At 39.7% G+C, this 18427-nt stretch overlaps 1 protein-coding gene across 7 annotated transcripts in view; it reads left to right on the forward strand.

The window, feature by feature from the left end:
- The window catches only part of FAM81A (family with sequence similarity 81 member A), a 151959-nt gene that overhangs the window by 112143 nt on the left and 21389 nt on the right, over positions 1-18427 (forward strand). For 6 of the 7 annotated variants that reach the window (XM_086321264.1, XM_086321263.1, XM_086321265.1 and 3 more), the window contains exon 4: positions 1511-1629. The exons of the other annotated variant lie outside the window; for it this stretch is intronic. In XM_086321264.1, the coding sequence (XP_086177390.1) occupies positions 1511-1629 (119 nt within the window). The remainder of the gene's footprint in view (positions 1-1510; positions 1630-18427) is intronic. 7 annotated transcript variants of the gene reach the window in all.

Raw genomic sequence — 18427 nt, forward strand, 5'->3', positions numbered from 1 at the left:
GAGAATATGGGGAGGGGAGGAGGGAAGGGAAAGAAAGGGATGAGCAAAAGAATAACGAAGTGTTCAGAGAAACATCTGATACAGACTTTTGCTTTTGAGAGATCTCCTGTTCCCTAGGATTCAGGTTTTCTTGTCTGTCTGTCTCTCTTTAGTGCTTCAGTCTCAGATTCTTTGCTGGTTTGGCAGGCAACATTGCACCATGGTTAGGAGCACAGATTCTGGAGCCAGGCAGCCTGGGCCAGTCCCAGCTAGCCACTGGCTCTCCAGATGTTATCAGTTCAGCTGTTGGTGCCTCACTTCCTGGTGCAGGGATCCTGAGAGTACCTCCCTCACAATGCTGTGTGGATTTGTGCGTGTCAGCATGTAGTGCAGCCCCAGGCTCCTCCCAGGACGTGCTCAATAAACTTCAGGGGTGTCCTCTTCATCGCCATCATTCCTTTGCAGATTTCCCGGGATGGATGCTCCTTGAGGTCATGTTTTGTGCTGGGTCACTCCGTCTTTCAGCAGTTCTGCTTTCATTTAATGTCTTTTCTCTGAGATGCATTCTACCATTCCAGTATAAATATTGTTACCAAATAGGTACTAGAAAGAATCATTAGCATTTGTTGTATTTACCATGTAGTGGGCATTGTGCTTGGAGAAGGCAATGGCACCCCACTCTAGTACTCTTGCCTGGAAAATCCCATGGATGGAGGAGCCTGGTAGGCTGCAGTCCATGGGGTCGTGAAGAGTCGGACACGACTGAGTGACTTCCCTTTCGCTTTTCCCTTTCATGCATTGGAGAAGAAAATGGCAACCCACTCCAGTGTACTTGCCTGGAGAATCCCAGGGACGGGGGAGCCTGGTGGGCTGCCGTCTATGGGGTCGCACAGAGTCGGACACGACGGAAGCGACTTAGCAGCAGCAGCAGCAGCAGCAGGGATTGTGCTTAGTGCTTTATATGCATTATCTTATGTAATTTCCCATAAAGTGGCCTTAAGAGTATAGTCACCGTTACTATCAACAGATGAAGAAAAGGAAGCTCAGAAAGCTCTAGACATTTGCTCAGGATCACACAGCTAGAGGGACTGACATTTGAACCTCTTTGTCTGATGTTATTCTTCGCCCCTTTTTCTTGATTTATTACTTCTCAGATTTAGGGATTGTTTGCCTAAAACAATGACAATCAAAAAGCACACTGGAGTGGGGTAAGACCTCTGTCCCACCTTCCATGAGTCCAAGTTCCTGGTCTCAGCTTTGCCTCTGCCTACGGCGGAACCTCCATCCAGTCACCTGACATCTGAGTCTAAATGTTTTTACTGGTAAATGCAGGACCTTGGTCTGAGTGACATCTCTGAGGTCTCTTTCCAAGCCCCTGGTTCTCTGTGGATGTGTACATCAGGTGATGCTTATAAAGGAGCCTCTTCTGAAAGGAGTTAAACATTGCTATTTTTGCCAGAAGTATCAAATGCGTCTGTGGTACCTCGTGAGTTCCCGGATGACCTCGTTGGTGTTTTTGTGTGTTGCCCAGGTACTCCAGGAGCAGATCCGTGCCCGGGACAACATTAGCTACGGAACTAATTCTGCCTTAAAGACCCTGGAGATGAGGCAGCTCTCTGGCCTGGGGGATCTCCGGGGAAGAGTGGCCAGGTGGGTTGTCAGGTATTTGTATCTCTGTGTATCAAGAGTGATTTCTCATCAACTTCATTTTAATGGGGAATATATTTATGAAGCACCAAAGCAGAGTCTTTGTCTTCTCCTAGTACATTGTCTCCTTTGCCCATAAAATCTACTGGTGGAAGTTAGACCTTGTTTTGAGTAGCCCTGGTTCAACTGTACTTCTGTAGTTGGAGCTGTGTGTGTGGAAGGTGATGAGCGGAGGGCTCAGTTGACCTGTGTAATTTGCTAGATGAATGTTATATTTATTGAGCTCAATAATACAATGTTGGAACTTATAGTTTATATGTCTTTTTTTGGAGGGGAGCATTTTACATATCTCATTTATTAGCTAGGATGATCAGGACTAACTGATTTAAAAAATTTTTATTAATAAAGTAAATCTAACATTTATTTTTTCTTATTTTAAATTAATTTTTATTGGACTATAGTTGCTTTACAGTAGTTGGTGTGTCTTTAAAATTTCATTTTCTCCGAGGTATGGCAGAAATCAACACAATATTGTAAAGCAATTATCCTTCAATAAAAAATAAATTTTTTAAATCTTTTCATTATTCTTTTTTATTACCTTTTCTGAAAGTATCAGTCCATGGTAGATTGTACACTTGAAAAAGAGACCTTTCCTCTCGGGTCTTAGGAAGGGTGCTGTTCCAGGGACTCACTACTGAAAAAGTGCCCCATGGACCCACCAGCAGCGTCCCTGTCACCGGAGGTTTGTCAGAAATGCACAACCTCTGAAGCATTCTCGGGCCTCTTCTGCCCTCTGCTGATATTAAGAGTCAAGCATGCGTGTACATGGGAGCCGTGGAGTTAACAGGCAATTTGAATCAGCCTGCAGTGAAAGTGAGGGTGGTCTGCAGATAGTGGGAAGGGAGGAAAGGATCCAAGGTCTCTTTGCACCAGACAGGGTTTTAGAGGATATTTGTGCCAACAAAACTTGAAGGACTCTGAATATTGGGCCTGTGAATTCAGGTTTGCTGGATGACGTCGGTCTCATGGCAGAGGGCTCCCGGTTGCCACTCTCCTGAGTTCTCTCCTCATCTGGGTGAACTCCAGTCTCTGTAAGGCCCGTGGTGGCAGATGCCCCCTTGAGCGCCTTATGTCTCTCTCCGCTTGCACTGTACTTTCAGCAGTAATCACCTGCTGGTTATTCCCCGATTGGATCAGGCTCTCCTGTATCAGTGTCTTTGTGCTTGCTGTTCTTATACCTGCCCTCTCCTTTCCTGACTTCTAGTCAGCCTTTAAAGTTCAGCTTAAGTTTTACCTCCTCCAGGAAGTTTTCCCAGATCCCTTTCTCCTGAACTTACCTACCACTCTCTGTGCTGTTGAGTCTCTCTGTTGCCTTGGGGCAGAGTACTTCATCTTTTTGTAACCTCAATGCATAGAACAGTCTCTGGAAGACAGTAGATACTCAATAAATGTTTATTTGGATGAATTAAAGATTTGGAAAATCACTGTTAACTGGACTTGAAGTTTTTTTTTTTTGTGGAGATCAGCTGAAAGGAAACCCCAGCTCTGTTATACCTCTCAGAATTGGGAGGATCTAAAGAGCTTCCGAGCTACAAGGCAAGAGTAGGAACTTCAGGAGAACTCTAGAAATTTTCCTAGTCACTTGAGTTGCAGATGAAGATTGAGTGAGGTGATATATGGAAGGGGCTTAGTGTGTACATGAGATGGAGTGAATATAGAGCAGATAGGACCTGTTATTGTCTCAGGGGCAGCTGCCATGAAATTATCCTTGTAACACTGGTTCTAATTACAAAATGGAGAAATTGTTTTGAAATACTTTCAGGAATTTTACATTTTTCCTCTGCAGTTTCTTATTAACGGCTCTACCCAGCTTGTTCCTTCTCTGTAGCAAATGCTTTTACTCTGAAACAGTCAAAATAATGTGTTGTGAACACCACATATTGTTGCTTTATTTTGTGGCTCTATTCATTTTTCTTCTGGAATGCTAATGAGACTTTGATTGTTGAAACAAACTCATGTGAAATAATTCCTGGGGAAAGTTTTAACTTTCTTCCATTAATTATGTCATGGTTTTGAAAGGATATGAACTCTTTAAGTGTTAGTCTTGGATTACCAGGCTGCAGCCTGGTAGGCTGCAGTCCATGGGGTCACTAAGAGTCGGACACGACTGAGCAACTTCACTTTGACTTTTCACTTTCATGCCTTGGAGAAGGAAATGGCAACCCACTCCAGTGTTCTTGCCTGGAGAATCCCAGGGACGGTGGAGCCTGGTGGGCTGCTGTCTATGGGGTCGCACAGAATCAGACACGACTGAAGAGACTTAGCAGCAGCAGCAGCAGCAGCGGTATTATTTCAGGTTTTAGTTTATAGTGTTCATGGATCCATTGGTGAAGTAATTGATATGAAACAAACCCTGACCTCCCTGGAGAGCCAACAGGAAAGGGCAAAGGATAATTCTCTACAGAAATGATAGACACCCTTACTTCACTAAGCAGAACACACCTGAACAGGACTGTCTCAGAGAGTTTCCCATTCCTCCCTAACCCAAAGCCTGGAGTCTAGCTTTTCTGTTCCTACTGGGACATTTGGTCCATTTTTTGGCTTACCATCTTTATTTGTCCAAGACTCAGTGGCTTCCTCCACTTTCCTGTCTGAGATCTGTTTGCATGGTATCAGAGTTTTAGAGGAAAAATACCTGTGTACTGAGGCAAGTGTGCAAGTTCCCTCAGATTAAGTCCAGGTGCAAAGAAAAAACAGATGGGATATCATCAAGTTAAAATTTTTTGGCCGTTATAAATAATGCTGTTATGCACATTCACATACGAGGTTGTGTGGTCATTTGTTTTAATTTCTCTTGGATGTGTATACCTAGGAGTGTAGCTATTGAGTAATACGCTTTGTATATATTATAACTTTTGTTAAAAACTGGATGTTTAGGTAGTATATTGTAGCAATCCTGGAAACTGATGCCCTTGGGCTTGTTTTTATTGTTTGTTTGGTTAAGTGACTTAGCTGGACTATGTTAGTGATGTCTGTTTCTCCCACAACACGAAGCCTCTAATGTTAGGATAAATGCTGATCCTCAGAGGCTGCACAGTCAGCCTGTGATGATAGCAGTTTTTGCAAGGCTGTCTGTGACCATCTCTTTCCTTCATATTTTATTAAGCTGCCTGCTTCTGTTGGTGACACACCCAAATCTTAGGCTCCACTGATTCCTTGCAGATTGCTCTACTGTTTTTTTCTTTCCTGTTTGCTTACTTTTTTCTTCTTTGCAATTTAATCACTTTAAAAATTGCTTTTATTGTATTATTATACAACCTGGTATCCCCAATATATTTCTTTTTTAAGTTGTAGTATAATTGATTTACAATATTATGCTAGTTTCAGATGTATAGCACAGTGATTCAATTATACAACTATGTGTATATATATATATATGTATATTTTAAGATTATTTTCCCTCATAGATTATTACAAAATATTGAGTATAGTTCCCTATGCTATACAGTAAGTCTTGTTGGTTATCTATTTTATGTATCTCAGTGCATGCGTGCTCAGTCATGTGCGATTCTTTGTGACCCCAAGGACTATATATAGCCTGCCAGGCTCCTCTGTCCATAGAATTTCCCAGGCAAGAATATTGGAATGAGTTGCCATTTCCTTCTTCAGGGGCTCTTCCCTACCCAGGGATCGAACCTGTGTCTCTTGAGTCTCCTGCATTGGCAGGCAGTTTCTTTACCACCTGAGTCATCAGGGGAGCCCTATTTATATACAGTAGTATGTACCCATTATGCTGTACTGTTTTTGACAATGTCCTAGGATGTAAATTGCTGTGTAGTCTGATTCAGTTAAATCACAACCAGCATTTAAGGGCTAATGATGTATACATATAATCAGTTTAGTTCAGTCGCTCAGTCGTGTCCGACTCTGCGACCTCATGAATTGCAGCATGCCAGGCCTCCCTGTCCATCACCAACTCCCAGAGTTCACTCAAACTAACGTCCATCAAGTCGGTGATGCCATCCAGCCATCTCATCCTCTGTCGTCCCCTTCTCCTCCTGCCCCCAATCCCTCCCAGCATCAGCGTCTTTTCCAATGAGTCAACTCTTCGCATGAGGTGACCAAAGTACTGGAGTTTCAGCTTTAGCATCAGTCCTTCCAATGAACACCCAGGGCTGATCTCCTTCAGAATGGACTGGTTGGATCTCCTTGCAGTCCAAGGGACTCTCAAGAGTCTTCTCCAACACCACAGTTTAAAAGCATCAATTCTTCGGTGCTCAGCCTTCCTCACAGTCCAACCCTCACATCCATACATGACTACTGGAAAAACCATAGCCTTGACTAGACGGACCTTTGTTGGCAAAGGAATGTCTCTGCTTTTGAATAGGCTATCTAGGTTGGTCATAACTTTCCTTCCAAGGAATAAGCGTCTTTTAATTTCATGGCTGCAGTCACCATCTGCGGTGATTTGGGAGCCCCCAAAAATAAAGTCTGACACTGTTTCCACTGTTTCCCCTTCTATTTCCCATGAAGTGATGGGACCAGATGCCATGATTTTCGTTTTCTGAATGTTGAGCTTTAAGCCAACTTTTTCACTCTCCACTTTCACTTTCATCAAGGCTTTTGAGTTCCTCTTCACTTTCTGCCATAAGGGTAGTGTCATCTGCATATCTGAGGTTATTGATATTTCTCCCGGCAATCTTGATTCCAGCTTGTGCTTCTTCCAGCCCAGCGTTTCTCATGATGTACTCTGCATATAAGTTAAATAAGCATGGTGACAATATACAGCCTTGATGTACTCCTTTTTCTATTTGGAACCAGTCTGTTGTTCCATGTCCAGTTCTAACTGTTGCTTCCTGACCTGCATACAGGTTTCTCAAGAGGCAGGTCAGGTGGTCTGGTATTCCCATCTCCTTCAGAATTTTCCACAGTTTATTGTGATCCACACAGTCAGGCTTTGGCATAGTCAATAAAGCAGAAATAGATGTTTTTCTGGAACTCTCTTGATTTTTCAATGATCCAGTGAATGTTGGCAATTTGATCTCTGTTTCCTCTGCCTTTTCTAAAACCAGCTTGAACATCTGGAAGTTCACGGTTCACGTTTTGCTGAAGCCTGGCTTGGAGAATTTTGAGCATTACTTTACTAGCGTGTGAGATGAATACAATTGTGTGGTAGTTTGAGCATTCTTTGGTATTGCCTTTCTTTGGGATTATAATGAAAACTGACTCTTTCCAGTCCTGTGGCCACTGCTGAGTTTTCCAAATTTGCTGGCATACTGAGTGCCGCACTTTCACAGCATCATCTTTCAGGATTTGAAATAGCTCAACTGGGATTCCATCGTCTCCACTAGCTTTGTTCATAGGGATGCTTTCTTTTGCCCTCTTGACTTCACATTCCAGGATGTCTGGCTGTAGGTGAGTGATCACACCATCGTGATTATCTGGGTCATGAAGATCTTTTTTGTACAGTTCTTCTGTGTATTCTTGCCATCTCTTCTTAATATCTTCTGCTTCTGTTAGGTTCATTCCATTTCTGTCCTTTATCGAGCCCATCTTTGCAAGAAATGTTCTTTTGGTATCTCTTATTTTCTTGAAGAGATCTCTAGTCTTTCCCATTCTATTGTTTTCCTCTATTTCTTTGCATTGATTGCTGAGGAAGGCTTTCTAATCTTCCTTGCTATTCTTTGAAACTTTGCATTCAGATGCTTATATCTTTCTTTTTCTCCTTTGCTTTTCACTTCCCTTCTTTTCACAGCTATTTGTAATTATATATAATAATTACTATACGTGAAAGATGGGCAATCTGATGTTTTAAGTTTCATTACCTTTGTTTTTTTCAACTTACATTAGCTTTATTGCTGTTTATTGAAAGAGATCAAACTGAAACTAGAGCTATTTCATGCAAATGCCTTTCACTGCAATTTAATAACTAGAAGAAAACAAAACCAAACCCCAAAACCAAAGCACTCTGTCAGTGTGTATGCAGTCACGGGCACCTGGGAATTTAAGTTTATAATAGTCATATAATGTGTTTTTATATCATGAAACCCCTTTTACTTTTTTTAAAAATTAATTTATTTTTTAATTGAAAGATAATTGCTTTACAGAATTTTGTTGTTTTCTCTCAAACCTCAACATGAATCAGCTATAGGTATACATATGTCCCCTGCCTTTTGAGCCTCCCTCCCATCTTCCTCCCCATCCTACCCCTCTAGGTTGATACAGAGCCCCTGTTTGAGTTTCCTGAGCCATACAGCAAATTCCCATTGGCTATCTATTTTATATATGGTCATGTAAGTTTCCATGTTACTCTTTCCATACATCTCACCCTCTCCTCCCCTGTCCCCATGTCCATAAGTCTGTTCTCTACACCTATTTCTCTATTGCTGCCCCGTAAATAAATTCTTCAGTACCATTTTTCTAGATTCCGTCTATATGCATTAGAATACAATATTTATCTTTCTCTTTCTGACTTACTTCATTCTGTATAAGAGGTTTCAGGTTGATCCACCTCATTAGAACTGACTCTAATGCATTCATTTTTATGGCTGAGTAATATTCCATTGTGTATATATACCACAATTTCTTTATCCATTCATCTGTTGATGGACATCTAGGTTGCTTCCATATTCTGCTGCTGCTGCGGCTAAGTCGCTTCAGTCGTGTCCGACTCTATGCGACCCCATAGACGGCAGCCCACCAGGCTCCCCCGTCCCTGGGATTCTCCAGGCAAGAACACTGGAGTGGGTTGCCATTTCCTTCTCCAGTGCATGAAAGTGAAAAGTGAAGGTGAAGTCGCTCAGTCATGTCCGACTCTTTGCGACTCCATGGACTGAAGCCTACCAGGCTCCTCCGTCCTTGGGATTTTCCAGGCAAGAGTACTGGAGTGGGGTGCCATCACCTTCTCCGAGACTGCTTCCATGTTCTAGCTATTGTAAATTGTGCTGGAGTGAACAATGGGATACATGTGTCTTTTTCAATTTTGGTTTCCTCAGGGTGTATGCCTAGGAGTGGGATTGCTGGGTCATATGGTGGTTTTATTCCTATTTAAGGAATCTCTATACCATCTTCCATAGTGGCTGTATTAATTTACATTTGCTCCAAAAGTGCAAGAGCGTTCCCTTTTCTCCACACCCTCTCCAGCATTTATTGTTTGTAGACTTTTTGATGATGGCCATTCTGACCAGTGTGGGGTGATATCTCATTGTAGTTTTGATTTGCATAGTTCTACTAATGAGCGATGTTGAGCATTGTTTCATGTGTTTGTTAGCCATCTGTATGTCTTCTTTGGAGAAATGTCTGTTTAGGTCTTTTCCCCACTTTTTGATTGGGTTGTTTGTTTTTCTGGAATTGAGTTGTATGAGCTGCTTATATATTTTGGAAATTAATCCTTTGTCAGTTGTTTCATTTGCTACTATTTTCTCCCATTCTGAGGGTTGTCTTTTCACCTTGCTTATAGTTTGCTTTGCCGTGCAAAAGCTTTTAAGTTTAATCAGGTACCACTTGTTTACTTTTGTTTTTATTTCCATTACTCTAGGAGGTGGGTCATAGAGGATCTTTCTTTGACTTACATCATCAAGTGTTCTTCCTATGTTTTCCTCTAAGAGTTTTATGGTTTCTGGTCTTATATTTAGGTTTTTAATCCATTTTGAGTTTATCTTTGTGTATTGTGTTAGGAAGTGTTCTAATTTCATTCTTTTACATGTAATTGTCCAGTTTTCCCAGCACCATTTATTGAAGAAGCTGTCTTTGACCCATTGTATATTCTTGCCTCCTTTGTCAAAAATAAAGTACCCATAGGTGTGTGGGCTTATTTCTGGGCTTTCTATCTTGTTCCATTGGTCTCTATTTCTGTTTTTGTGCCAGTGCCATACTGTCTTGACGACTGTAGCTTTGTAGTATAATCTAAAGTCAGGAAAGTTGATTCCTCCAGCTCCATTCTTCTTTCTCAAGACTGCTTTGGTGATTAGGGGTCTTTGGTGTTTCCATATGAATTGTGAAATGTTTTTGTTCTAGTTCTGTGAAAAATGTCATTGGTAATTTGATAGGGATCGCATTGAATCTGTAGATTGTGGTTGGTAGTATAGTCATTTTCACAGTATTGATTCTTCCTACCCAGAAACATGGAATATCTCTCCATCTGTTTATGTCATCTTTGATTTCATTCATTAGTGTCTTATAATTTTCTGTGTACAGCTCTTTTGTCTGCTTGGGTAAGTTTATTCCTAGATATTTAATTCTTTTTGTTGCAATGGTGAATGGGATTGATTGCTTAATTTCTCTTTCTGATTTTTCATTGTTAGTATATAGAAATACAAGTGATTTCTGTGCATTGATTTTATATCCTGCAACTTTGTTAAGTTCACTGATTAGCTCTAGTAATTTTCTGATACTATCTTTAGGGTTTTCTATGTACAGTATCATGTCATCTGCAAATAGTGAGAGCTTTACTTCTTTTCTGATCTGGATTCCTTTTATTTCTTTGATTCCTTTTATTTCTCTGATTGCTGTAGCTAGGACTTCTAGAACTATGTTGAATAATAGTGGTGCAAGTGGACACCCTTGTCTTGTTCCTGATCTTAGGGGGAATGCTTTCAGTTTTTCACCATTGAGAATAATGTTTGCTGTAGGTTTATAATATATGCCCTTTACTGTGTTGAGGTAGGTTCCTTCTATGTCCATTTTTTGAAGAGTTTTAGTCATAAATGGGTGCTGAATTTTGTCAAAAGCTTTTTCTGCATCTATTGAGATAATCATATGGTTTTTATCTCTCAATTTGTTAATATGGTATATCACATTGATTGATTTGTATAGATTGAAGAATCCTTGCATCCCTGGAATAAACCCAACTTGATCATGGTGAGCTTTTTGATGTGTTGCTGAATTCTGTTTGCTAAAATTTTGTTGAGGATTTTTGCATCTATGTTCATCAATGATATTGGTCTGTAGTTTTCTGTTTTTGTGATGTCTTTGTCTGGTTTTCATATCAGGTGATGGTGGCCTCTTAGAATGAGTTTGGTAGTGTTCTTTCAGTTCAGTTCAGTTCAGTTGCTCAGTCGTGTCCGACTCTTTGCGACCCCATGAATCACAGCACGCCAGGCCTCCCTGTCCATCACCATCTCCCGGAGTTCACTCAAACTCACGTCCATCGAGTCGGTGATGCCATCTAGCCATTTCATCCTCTGTCGTCCCCTTTTCTTCCTGCCCCCAATCCCTCCCAGCATCAGAGTCTTTCCTAGTGAGTCAACTCTTCGCATGAGGTGGCCAAAGTATTGGAGTTTCAGCTTTAGCATCATTCCTTCCAAAGAACACCCAGGGCTGATCTCCTTCAGAATGGACTGGTTGGATCTCCTTGCAGTCCAAGGGACTCTCAAGAGTCTTCTCCAACACCACAGTTCAAAGGCATCAATTCTTTGGCACTTGGCTTTCTTCACAGTCCAACTCTCACATCCATACGTGACCACTGGAAAAACCATAGCCTTGACTGGATGGACCTTTGTTGGCAAAGTAATGTCTCTGCTTTTGAATATGCTATCTAGGTTGGTCATAGCTTTCCTTCCAAGGAGTAAGCCTCTTTTAATTTCATGGCTGCAGTCGCCATCTGCAGTGATTTTGGAGCCCCCCAAATTAAAGTCTGATACTGTTTCCACTGTTTCCCCATCTATTTCCCATGAAGTGATGGGACCAGATGCCATGATCTTCGTTTTCTGAATGTTGAGCTTTAAGCCAACTTTTTCACTCTCCACTTTCACTTTCATCAAGGCTTTTGAGTTCCTCTTCACTTTCTGCCATAAGGGTAGTGTCATCTGCATATCTGAGGTTATTGATATTTCTCCCGGCAATCTTGATTCCAGCTTGTGCTTCTTCCAGCCCAGTGTTTCTCATGATGTACTCTGCATATAAGTTATATAAGCAGGGTGACAATATACAGCCTTGACGTACTCCTTTTCCTATTTGGAACCAGTCTGTTGTTCCTTTCTCTGCAGTTTTTTGAAGGAGTTTTAGAAGGATAGGCATTAGCTCTTCTCTAAATGTTGGATAGATTTCTCCTGTGAAGCCATCTGGTTCTGGGCTTCTGTTTTTTGGGAGATTTTTGATCACAGTTATCACAGTTTCAATTTCAGTGCTTATAATTGTATTGTTCATAATTTCTATTTCTTCCTGATTCAGTGTTGAAAGATTGAACTTTTCTAAGAATCTGTCCATTTCTCCCAGGTTATCCATTTTATTGCCATATAGTTGTTCATAATAGTCTCTTATAATCCTTTGTATTTCTGCATTATCTGTTGTAACCGCTCCTGTTTGTTGATTTGATTCTTCTCTCTTTTTTTCCTGATGAGTCTGGTTAAAGGTTTGTCAATTTTGTTTATCTTCCCAAAGAACCCACTTTTGGTTTTATTAATCTTTACTATTGTTTCTTTCATTTCTTTTTCATTTATTTCTGCTCTGCTCTTTATGTTTTCTTTCCTTCTACTAATTTTGTTTTTTTTGTTGTTGTTCTTTTTTTCCAGTTGTTTTAGGTGTAAAGTTAGGTTGTCTAGTCTGTTTTTCTTGTTTCTTGAGGTAGGATTATATTGCTATAAACATCCCTCTTAGAACTGCTTTTGCTGCATCCTATAGGTTTTGAGTTGTCATGTTTTCATTGTCATTTGTTTCTAGAAATTTTTTGATTTCCCTTTTGATTTCTTCAGTAACCTATTGGTTATCTAGCAACATATTATTTAATCTCCATGTGTTTGTGTTTCTTACAGTTTTTTCCTTGTAATTGATACCTAGTCTCATAGCATTGTGGTCAGTGAAGATGCTTGACATGATTTCAATTTTCTTAAATTTACTGAGGTTTGATTTGTGACCCAAGATGTGGTCTATCCTGGAGAATGTTCCATGTGTACTTGAGAAGAAGGTGTATTCTTCTGCATTTGGATGGATTGTCATGAAGATATTAATGAGATCCATCTCATCTAATGTGTCATTTAAGACTTGTGTTTCCTTATTAATTTTCTGTTTTGATATGTCCATTGGTGTGAGTGGGGTGTTAAAGTCTCCTACTATTATTGTGTTACTGTTAATTTCTATTTTTATGTCTGTTAGTATTTGTCTTATGTATTGAGGTGCTCCTATATCATGAACCCCTTTTATTAATGTTGAGTTATTTTCTAATATAGATATGTCCCAAGGCTCTCTTACAAAATGCAGTGAAAACATGGGAACAGACCAAAATTTACACAAAGGGGACAAACAAGTTGTGGAGCAATAATAAGGTCTTCTCAGGATGATTTAGGGTGTTTCTCTCTTTTCTACTCCTGTCTCTCACCTCCTTTTTTCTTTTCTTTTTTAAACTTTTTATTTTGTATTGGCATATAGCTGATTAAAGGGCTTCCCCAGTGGCTCAGCATTAGAGAATCTGCCTGCAATGCAAGAGATGTGGGTTCAATCCCTGGGTCAGGAAGGTCCCCTGGAGGAGGGCATGGTAACCCACTCCAGTATTCTGGCCTGGAGAATCCCATGGATGGAGGAGCCTGGCTACAGTCCATAGGGTCGCAGAGTTGGACATGACTGAAGTGACTGAGCACACACATAGCCTAAATGTTGTGATAGTTTCAAGTGAACAGTGAAGGGACTCAGCCATATATATGTATCATAAAACCTCTTGGTAATGCCAATATTTTGTTAGGCCATAACACCCATATTAGAAGCTTAGATTATGATACAGTAGTCCCAAGGGAATACACCCCAAGACTGCCAGTGGGTGCCTGAAACTGGGAATAGCACTGAAGCCTCTCTCTATATATATACTATGTTTTTTCCTATATACTATCCCTGTGAGAAAGTTTAATTTATAACTTAGGCAAAATAAGAGATTAACAATAATTAATTATAAAATAGAATAATTCTAAGAGTTTACTGTAAAAAATATTGTGTGAATGTGGTCTGTCTCTCAGAATATCTTATTGTAGTGTATTTACCTTTGCAAGGTTGTGAGATTATAAAATGCCTATGTGAAGAGAAGTAAAATGAATGACATAGGCATTCTATAAGTGTCATTGCTTTTTAAATGCCATATACTACCATGTCACAAGCTGTAAGAGAAGATCTGCCTAAGCATGAAACTCAAATCATGTCTGTGGTTAGACATTTGGGACCCTGTTCTGGACTTTTAATCACCTCCTTGCCATCGTTGATCAGACAGCCAAGTGATAGAGTCATTCTGCCACCTAATTGCCACAACCAAGAGCTGTACCGGGAAGACAGCTGCCCAAAGACCCGAAAAGGGAAATTTTGGAATGAATACATTAGCAGTTCATTGATAATATTACATCAAGATAAAACAGGACAACTGGTTGGAATTCATTGCAGGTTCTTGTTTAACTAAATCTACTGTGTCGTGCCCACAGCTACATGCGAGCCCCAAGGCTGCCTTTTATGATGTGTGTTTTTTGAAAAGAAAGGAAGGGGGCTTCCCTGGTGGTCCATTGGTTAAGAGTCTGCCTGCCAATGCAGGGGACACAGGTTTGATCCCTGGCTCAGAAAGATCCCACATGCAGCTCAGCTCGTGTGCCACAACTATGCACCTGCACTTTTCCATACTATTCTGTCACTTGTTTCTTCATGACCATATACTGTGGGCCTCCTTCCAGTGTGCACATGGATCTGACTGACTTTTTGATTAAATATGGGATATTCTGTTCCATGTATGTATCATAATTTAATGTATTTAGCCACTCCTGTATTAATGGAAATGTGTGTTGTCGCTCTGATACTTTGACCACCTGACGCAAAGAGCTGACTCATTGGAAAAGATCCTGATGCTGGGAAAGATTGAGGGCAGGAGGAGAAGGGGAGACAGAGGATGAGATGGTTGGATGGCATCGTTGACTCAGTGGACATGAGTTTGAGCAAGCTCCAGGAGATGATGACAGGGAAGCCTGGGTGCTGCAGTCCATGGGGTTGCAGAGTCGGACATGACTGAGTGACTGAACAACAGCAATGTTGTAGTGTTTGTGTTTCCAAGTGAGACAAAATATGGAAGCCAAGCTATAGCTAGTGCAAATCTGTGAGCCATGAGCTTTAGGATCATTTTGAGACCTTTTCAAGTAACTTATTTAAACATAGTCTGTCCCTTGAACTGCTTTGTGAAGATGATGAACTGGTATGATGTAAATTTCCATCCAATAAGCTGTTATTTGAATTGGAAAATAATATTTTTGTATTTCATGGTAATTTAACACTTCAGATTTCCCCAGATATAATTTAGATAATGTATTGCTCAAAAATTTTGAGCTCAAAATTAAAAAGAGGGGTCTGACTTTGATATTGTTTTTAAGCATCATTTGTGAGTGGGGATGATTTTGAGGACTAAATGAACTAATATTTTGTTCCTGCATGTTTAATTCATGCATAATATTATGCATCTTGGACAGTGCATGCTGCTAAGTCGCCTCAGTCGTGTCCGACTCTGTGCCACCCCATAGACGGCAGCCCACCAGGCTCCCCCATCCCTGGGATTCTCCAGGCAAGAACACTGGAGTGGATTGCCATTTCCTTCTCCAATGCATGAAAGTGAAAAGTGAAAGTGAAGTCGCTCAGTCATGTCTGACTCTTATCGACCCCATGGACTGCAGCCTACCAGGCTCCTCCATCCATGGGATTTTCCAAGCAAGAGTACTGGAGTGGGGTGCCATTGCCTTCTCCGTGGACAGTGCATGGTACGTAGTAAATATTCCTTATAGTCATTCACTGGCAAGTATTTATTGAGCCCCTACGACAAGCAAGGCAATGTGCTCAGCACTAGGGTTTTAGTGATAGAAAAGGCAGTTGCCCTTCTTCCTTAAATGTAGTTTATATTCCTTCTAATAGGAGAGCTAGACATTAAGCAAATTATTGCAAAATAATTATTTATTTCACTTATGATTCTGGTTTATAGATTTTGGGGGAGTTTCTATAGAAATGATATCATCTGCATATATTGGCAGTTTAATTTCTTCTTTTCTGATCCTCATATCCTTCGTCTCTCTTTTTTGTCATCTTGTACTGGGTAAAATCTTCAGTACAGTTAATTAGAAATTTAAAAATGGGCATCTTTCTCTTGTTTTCAACTTTATGAGAATACTTCCAGAGTTTTTCCGTTTTTTGGATGATGATTAATCATGGATTCATCAGATTTGGGAAGTTTTCTTGCACTCCAGATTTACTAAGACTCTTTATAATCTGTACTGAGTTTTCTCAAATGTTTTTGCATCTATTCGAATCACAGATTTCTCTCTTAATCTGTTAATGTAAATTTAGCAAGGTGGTTACTAATATTAAAGTACAAAGATCAGTTTCTTTACTATAAACCAATAGGAAACAACTAGAAAACATACTTAAAATGAAGATGTTATTTAAACTAAAATCAGAGAATGTGTAGTAACTAGGCATATATCTAACAAAAATTGTTCAAGACTTCTTGAAAATTAAAAAAAAATTGGTTAAGAAATAATAAGAAAACATAAATAAATAGAAACATATTATATTCAAGGGTAGGAAGTCTTTAATATCTTTAAAAATATCAGTTTTCACAAATGAATCTTCAGAATCAATGAAATTCCAATTAGATTCTAGAGTTTTATGGAGAAACTTGATGATTATAATGTTTGTATGTCAGAGTTAAGAGTCAGAAACATTCAAGATACTTATGAAGATGACCAAAGAGGGGAGAATTGCCCTACTAGATACCAAGACTTGCTATGAAACTGTAGTTGTTAAGATATTATGTTGGTGGCTTAGGGATAGAGAAATTGAACAATGGAATGGGATAGGAAGTCCAGAATTGAACCACACATGTATGGGACTTTGATATATACCATAGATGGCATAGCAGATCCGTGGAGAAAGGAGAGACTGTTAAGTAAATGGAGCTAGAAAATTTATTATCCATTTCAAAAAAGATTCATTTTTTCTCTATCTCATACCAAATATAAAATCACCTCCAGATGAGTAAAGGACTTAAATGCTAAACATAAGACTTAAAACTTTTAATAGAAACATATAGAGAAATATCTTTTAGACCTTTTGGTAGGGGAGGATTTCTTCTTGATATATAAGGCATTGAGATGTTTGATTATGTTAAAATTTAAAGTGTTGCTCATCATTTTTAAATAAGAAAATGAGACGTTACAAATGGAGGAAGACATTGTATAGTAAAATGTTGTGTCAAGAATATATGTACAAGTTAAGAATAATGCAAACAATCCAATGCAACAATGGGTAAGAGACATGAACTGACATCAAAGAATAAACACATGTGGCCAATAAACATGTGAGGAGATTCAGTTTCATTGGTTGATATTGAAATAAAAATGTAAAAAAGCAGCAATATATGCTTTCTCACTCCCAGTAGATTGGCATCTAAAATATCCCAAAATGCCAAGCATTAGAGAGGATGTAGGTGCCCAAGATCTCTTACCTATTGTTAGTAGGAGTATAAACTAGTGAGGGCTGATATTACCTCTCAGTGCTGAACATCTACATACTTTGAGATCCATCAGTTTATGCCCAAGATAAATTGTTGAACTTGTACCACAGGAGGGTATGTTCATAGCAGCATTGTTTGAAATAGCAAAGTCTTGCAATAACCCAAAGTTCCCATTAGTGGAGGTTTGGAAAATAAATTGTAACGAACAATAGAATATTATTTTGTAGTTAAAATGAGTAACTACTGTAGTGTTTAACAATATAGTTGAGGCTTAGCAATAAGTGAAAACAGTAAGTATCAAAATATTACATATGACATAATGGCTTTTGTAACAGTTGAACTCAACTAATACACACATACACATACTTTTAAGAAATATATATGTGTATATATATATTAATAGATAAACAGACATGTATATGTGTGTGCAATACAGTCTTAAAAGGAGAACAAGGGAATGATGACACAGGATTTAAAGTAGGAGCAGTTATTTAAAAATAATTAACTGAATAAAGTGAGCCATGAATAAAGTGAGCTGCAGATGGTGATTGCAGCCATGAATTTAAAAGATGCTTACTCCTTGGAAGAGAAGTTATGACCAACCTAGTCAGTGTATTAAAAAGCAGAGCCATTACTTTGCCGACAAAGGTCTGTCTAGTCAAAGCTATGGGTTTTCTAGTAGTCATGTATGGATGTGAGAATTGGACTATAAAGAAAGCTGAGCACTGAAGAATTGATGCTTTTGACCTGTGGTGTTGGAGAAGACTCTTGAGAGTCCCTTGAACTGCAAAGAGATCCAACCAGTCCATCCTAAAGGAAATCAGTCCTGAATGTTCATTGGAAGGACTGATGCTAAAGCTGAAACTCCAGTACTTGGCCCCCTGCTGCAAAGAACTGACTTATTTGAAAAGACCCTGATGCTGGGAAAGATTGAAGGCGGGAGGAGAAGGGGACTACAAAGGATGAGATGGTTGGATGGCATCACCGACTCAATGGACATGAGTTTGAGTAAACTCCGGGAGTTGCTGATGGATAGGGAGGTCTGGCATGCTGCAGTCCATGGGGTCGCAAAGAGTTGGACATGACTGAGCAACAGAACTGAACTGAAAGTGAGCCATACATGGGCCAATGATGAGTGCATGTCATGAAAACAGGAATTAGAGATAAATGATAATATAGTAATTCTTTAAGAGATGGGAATACCAGACAACTTTACCTGCCTCCTGTGAAACCTGTATGCAGGTCAAGAAGCAACAGTTAGAACTAGACGTGGAACAATGGACTGGTTCCAAGTTGGGAAAGGAGTGCGTCAAGGCTGTATATTGTCACCATGCTTCTTTAACTTAT

Source organism: Bos grunniens, chromosome 10 (genome assembly GCF_055505025.1).
Source record: "Bos grunniens cultivar Pamir isolate PY7600 chromosome 10, Bosgru_T2T1.0, whole genome shotgun sequence".
NCBI lineage: Eukaryota > Metazoa > Chordata > Mammalia > Artiodactyla > Bovidae > Bos > Bos grunniens.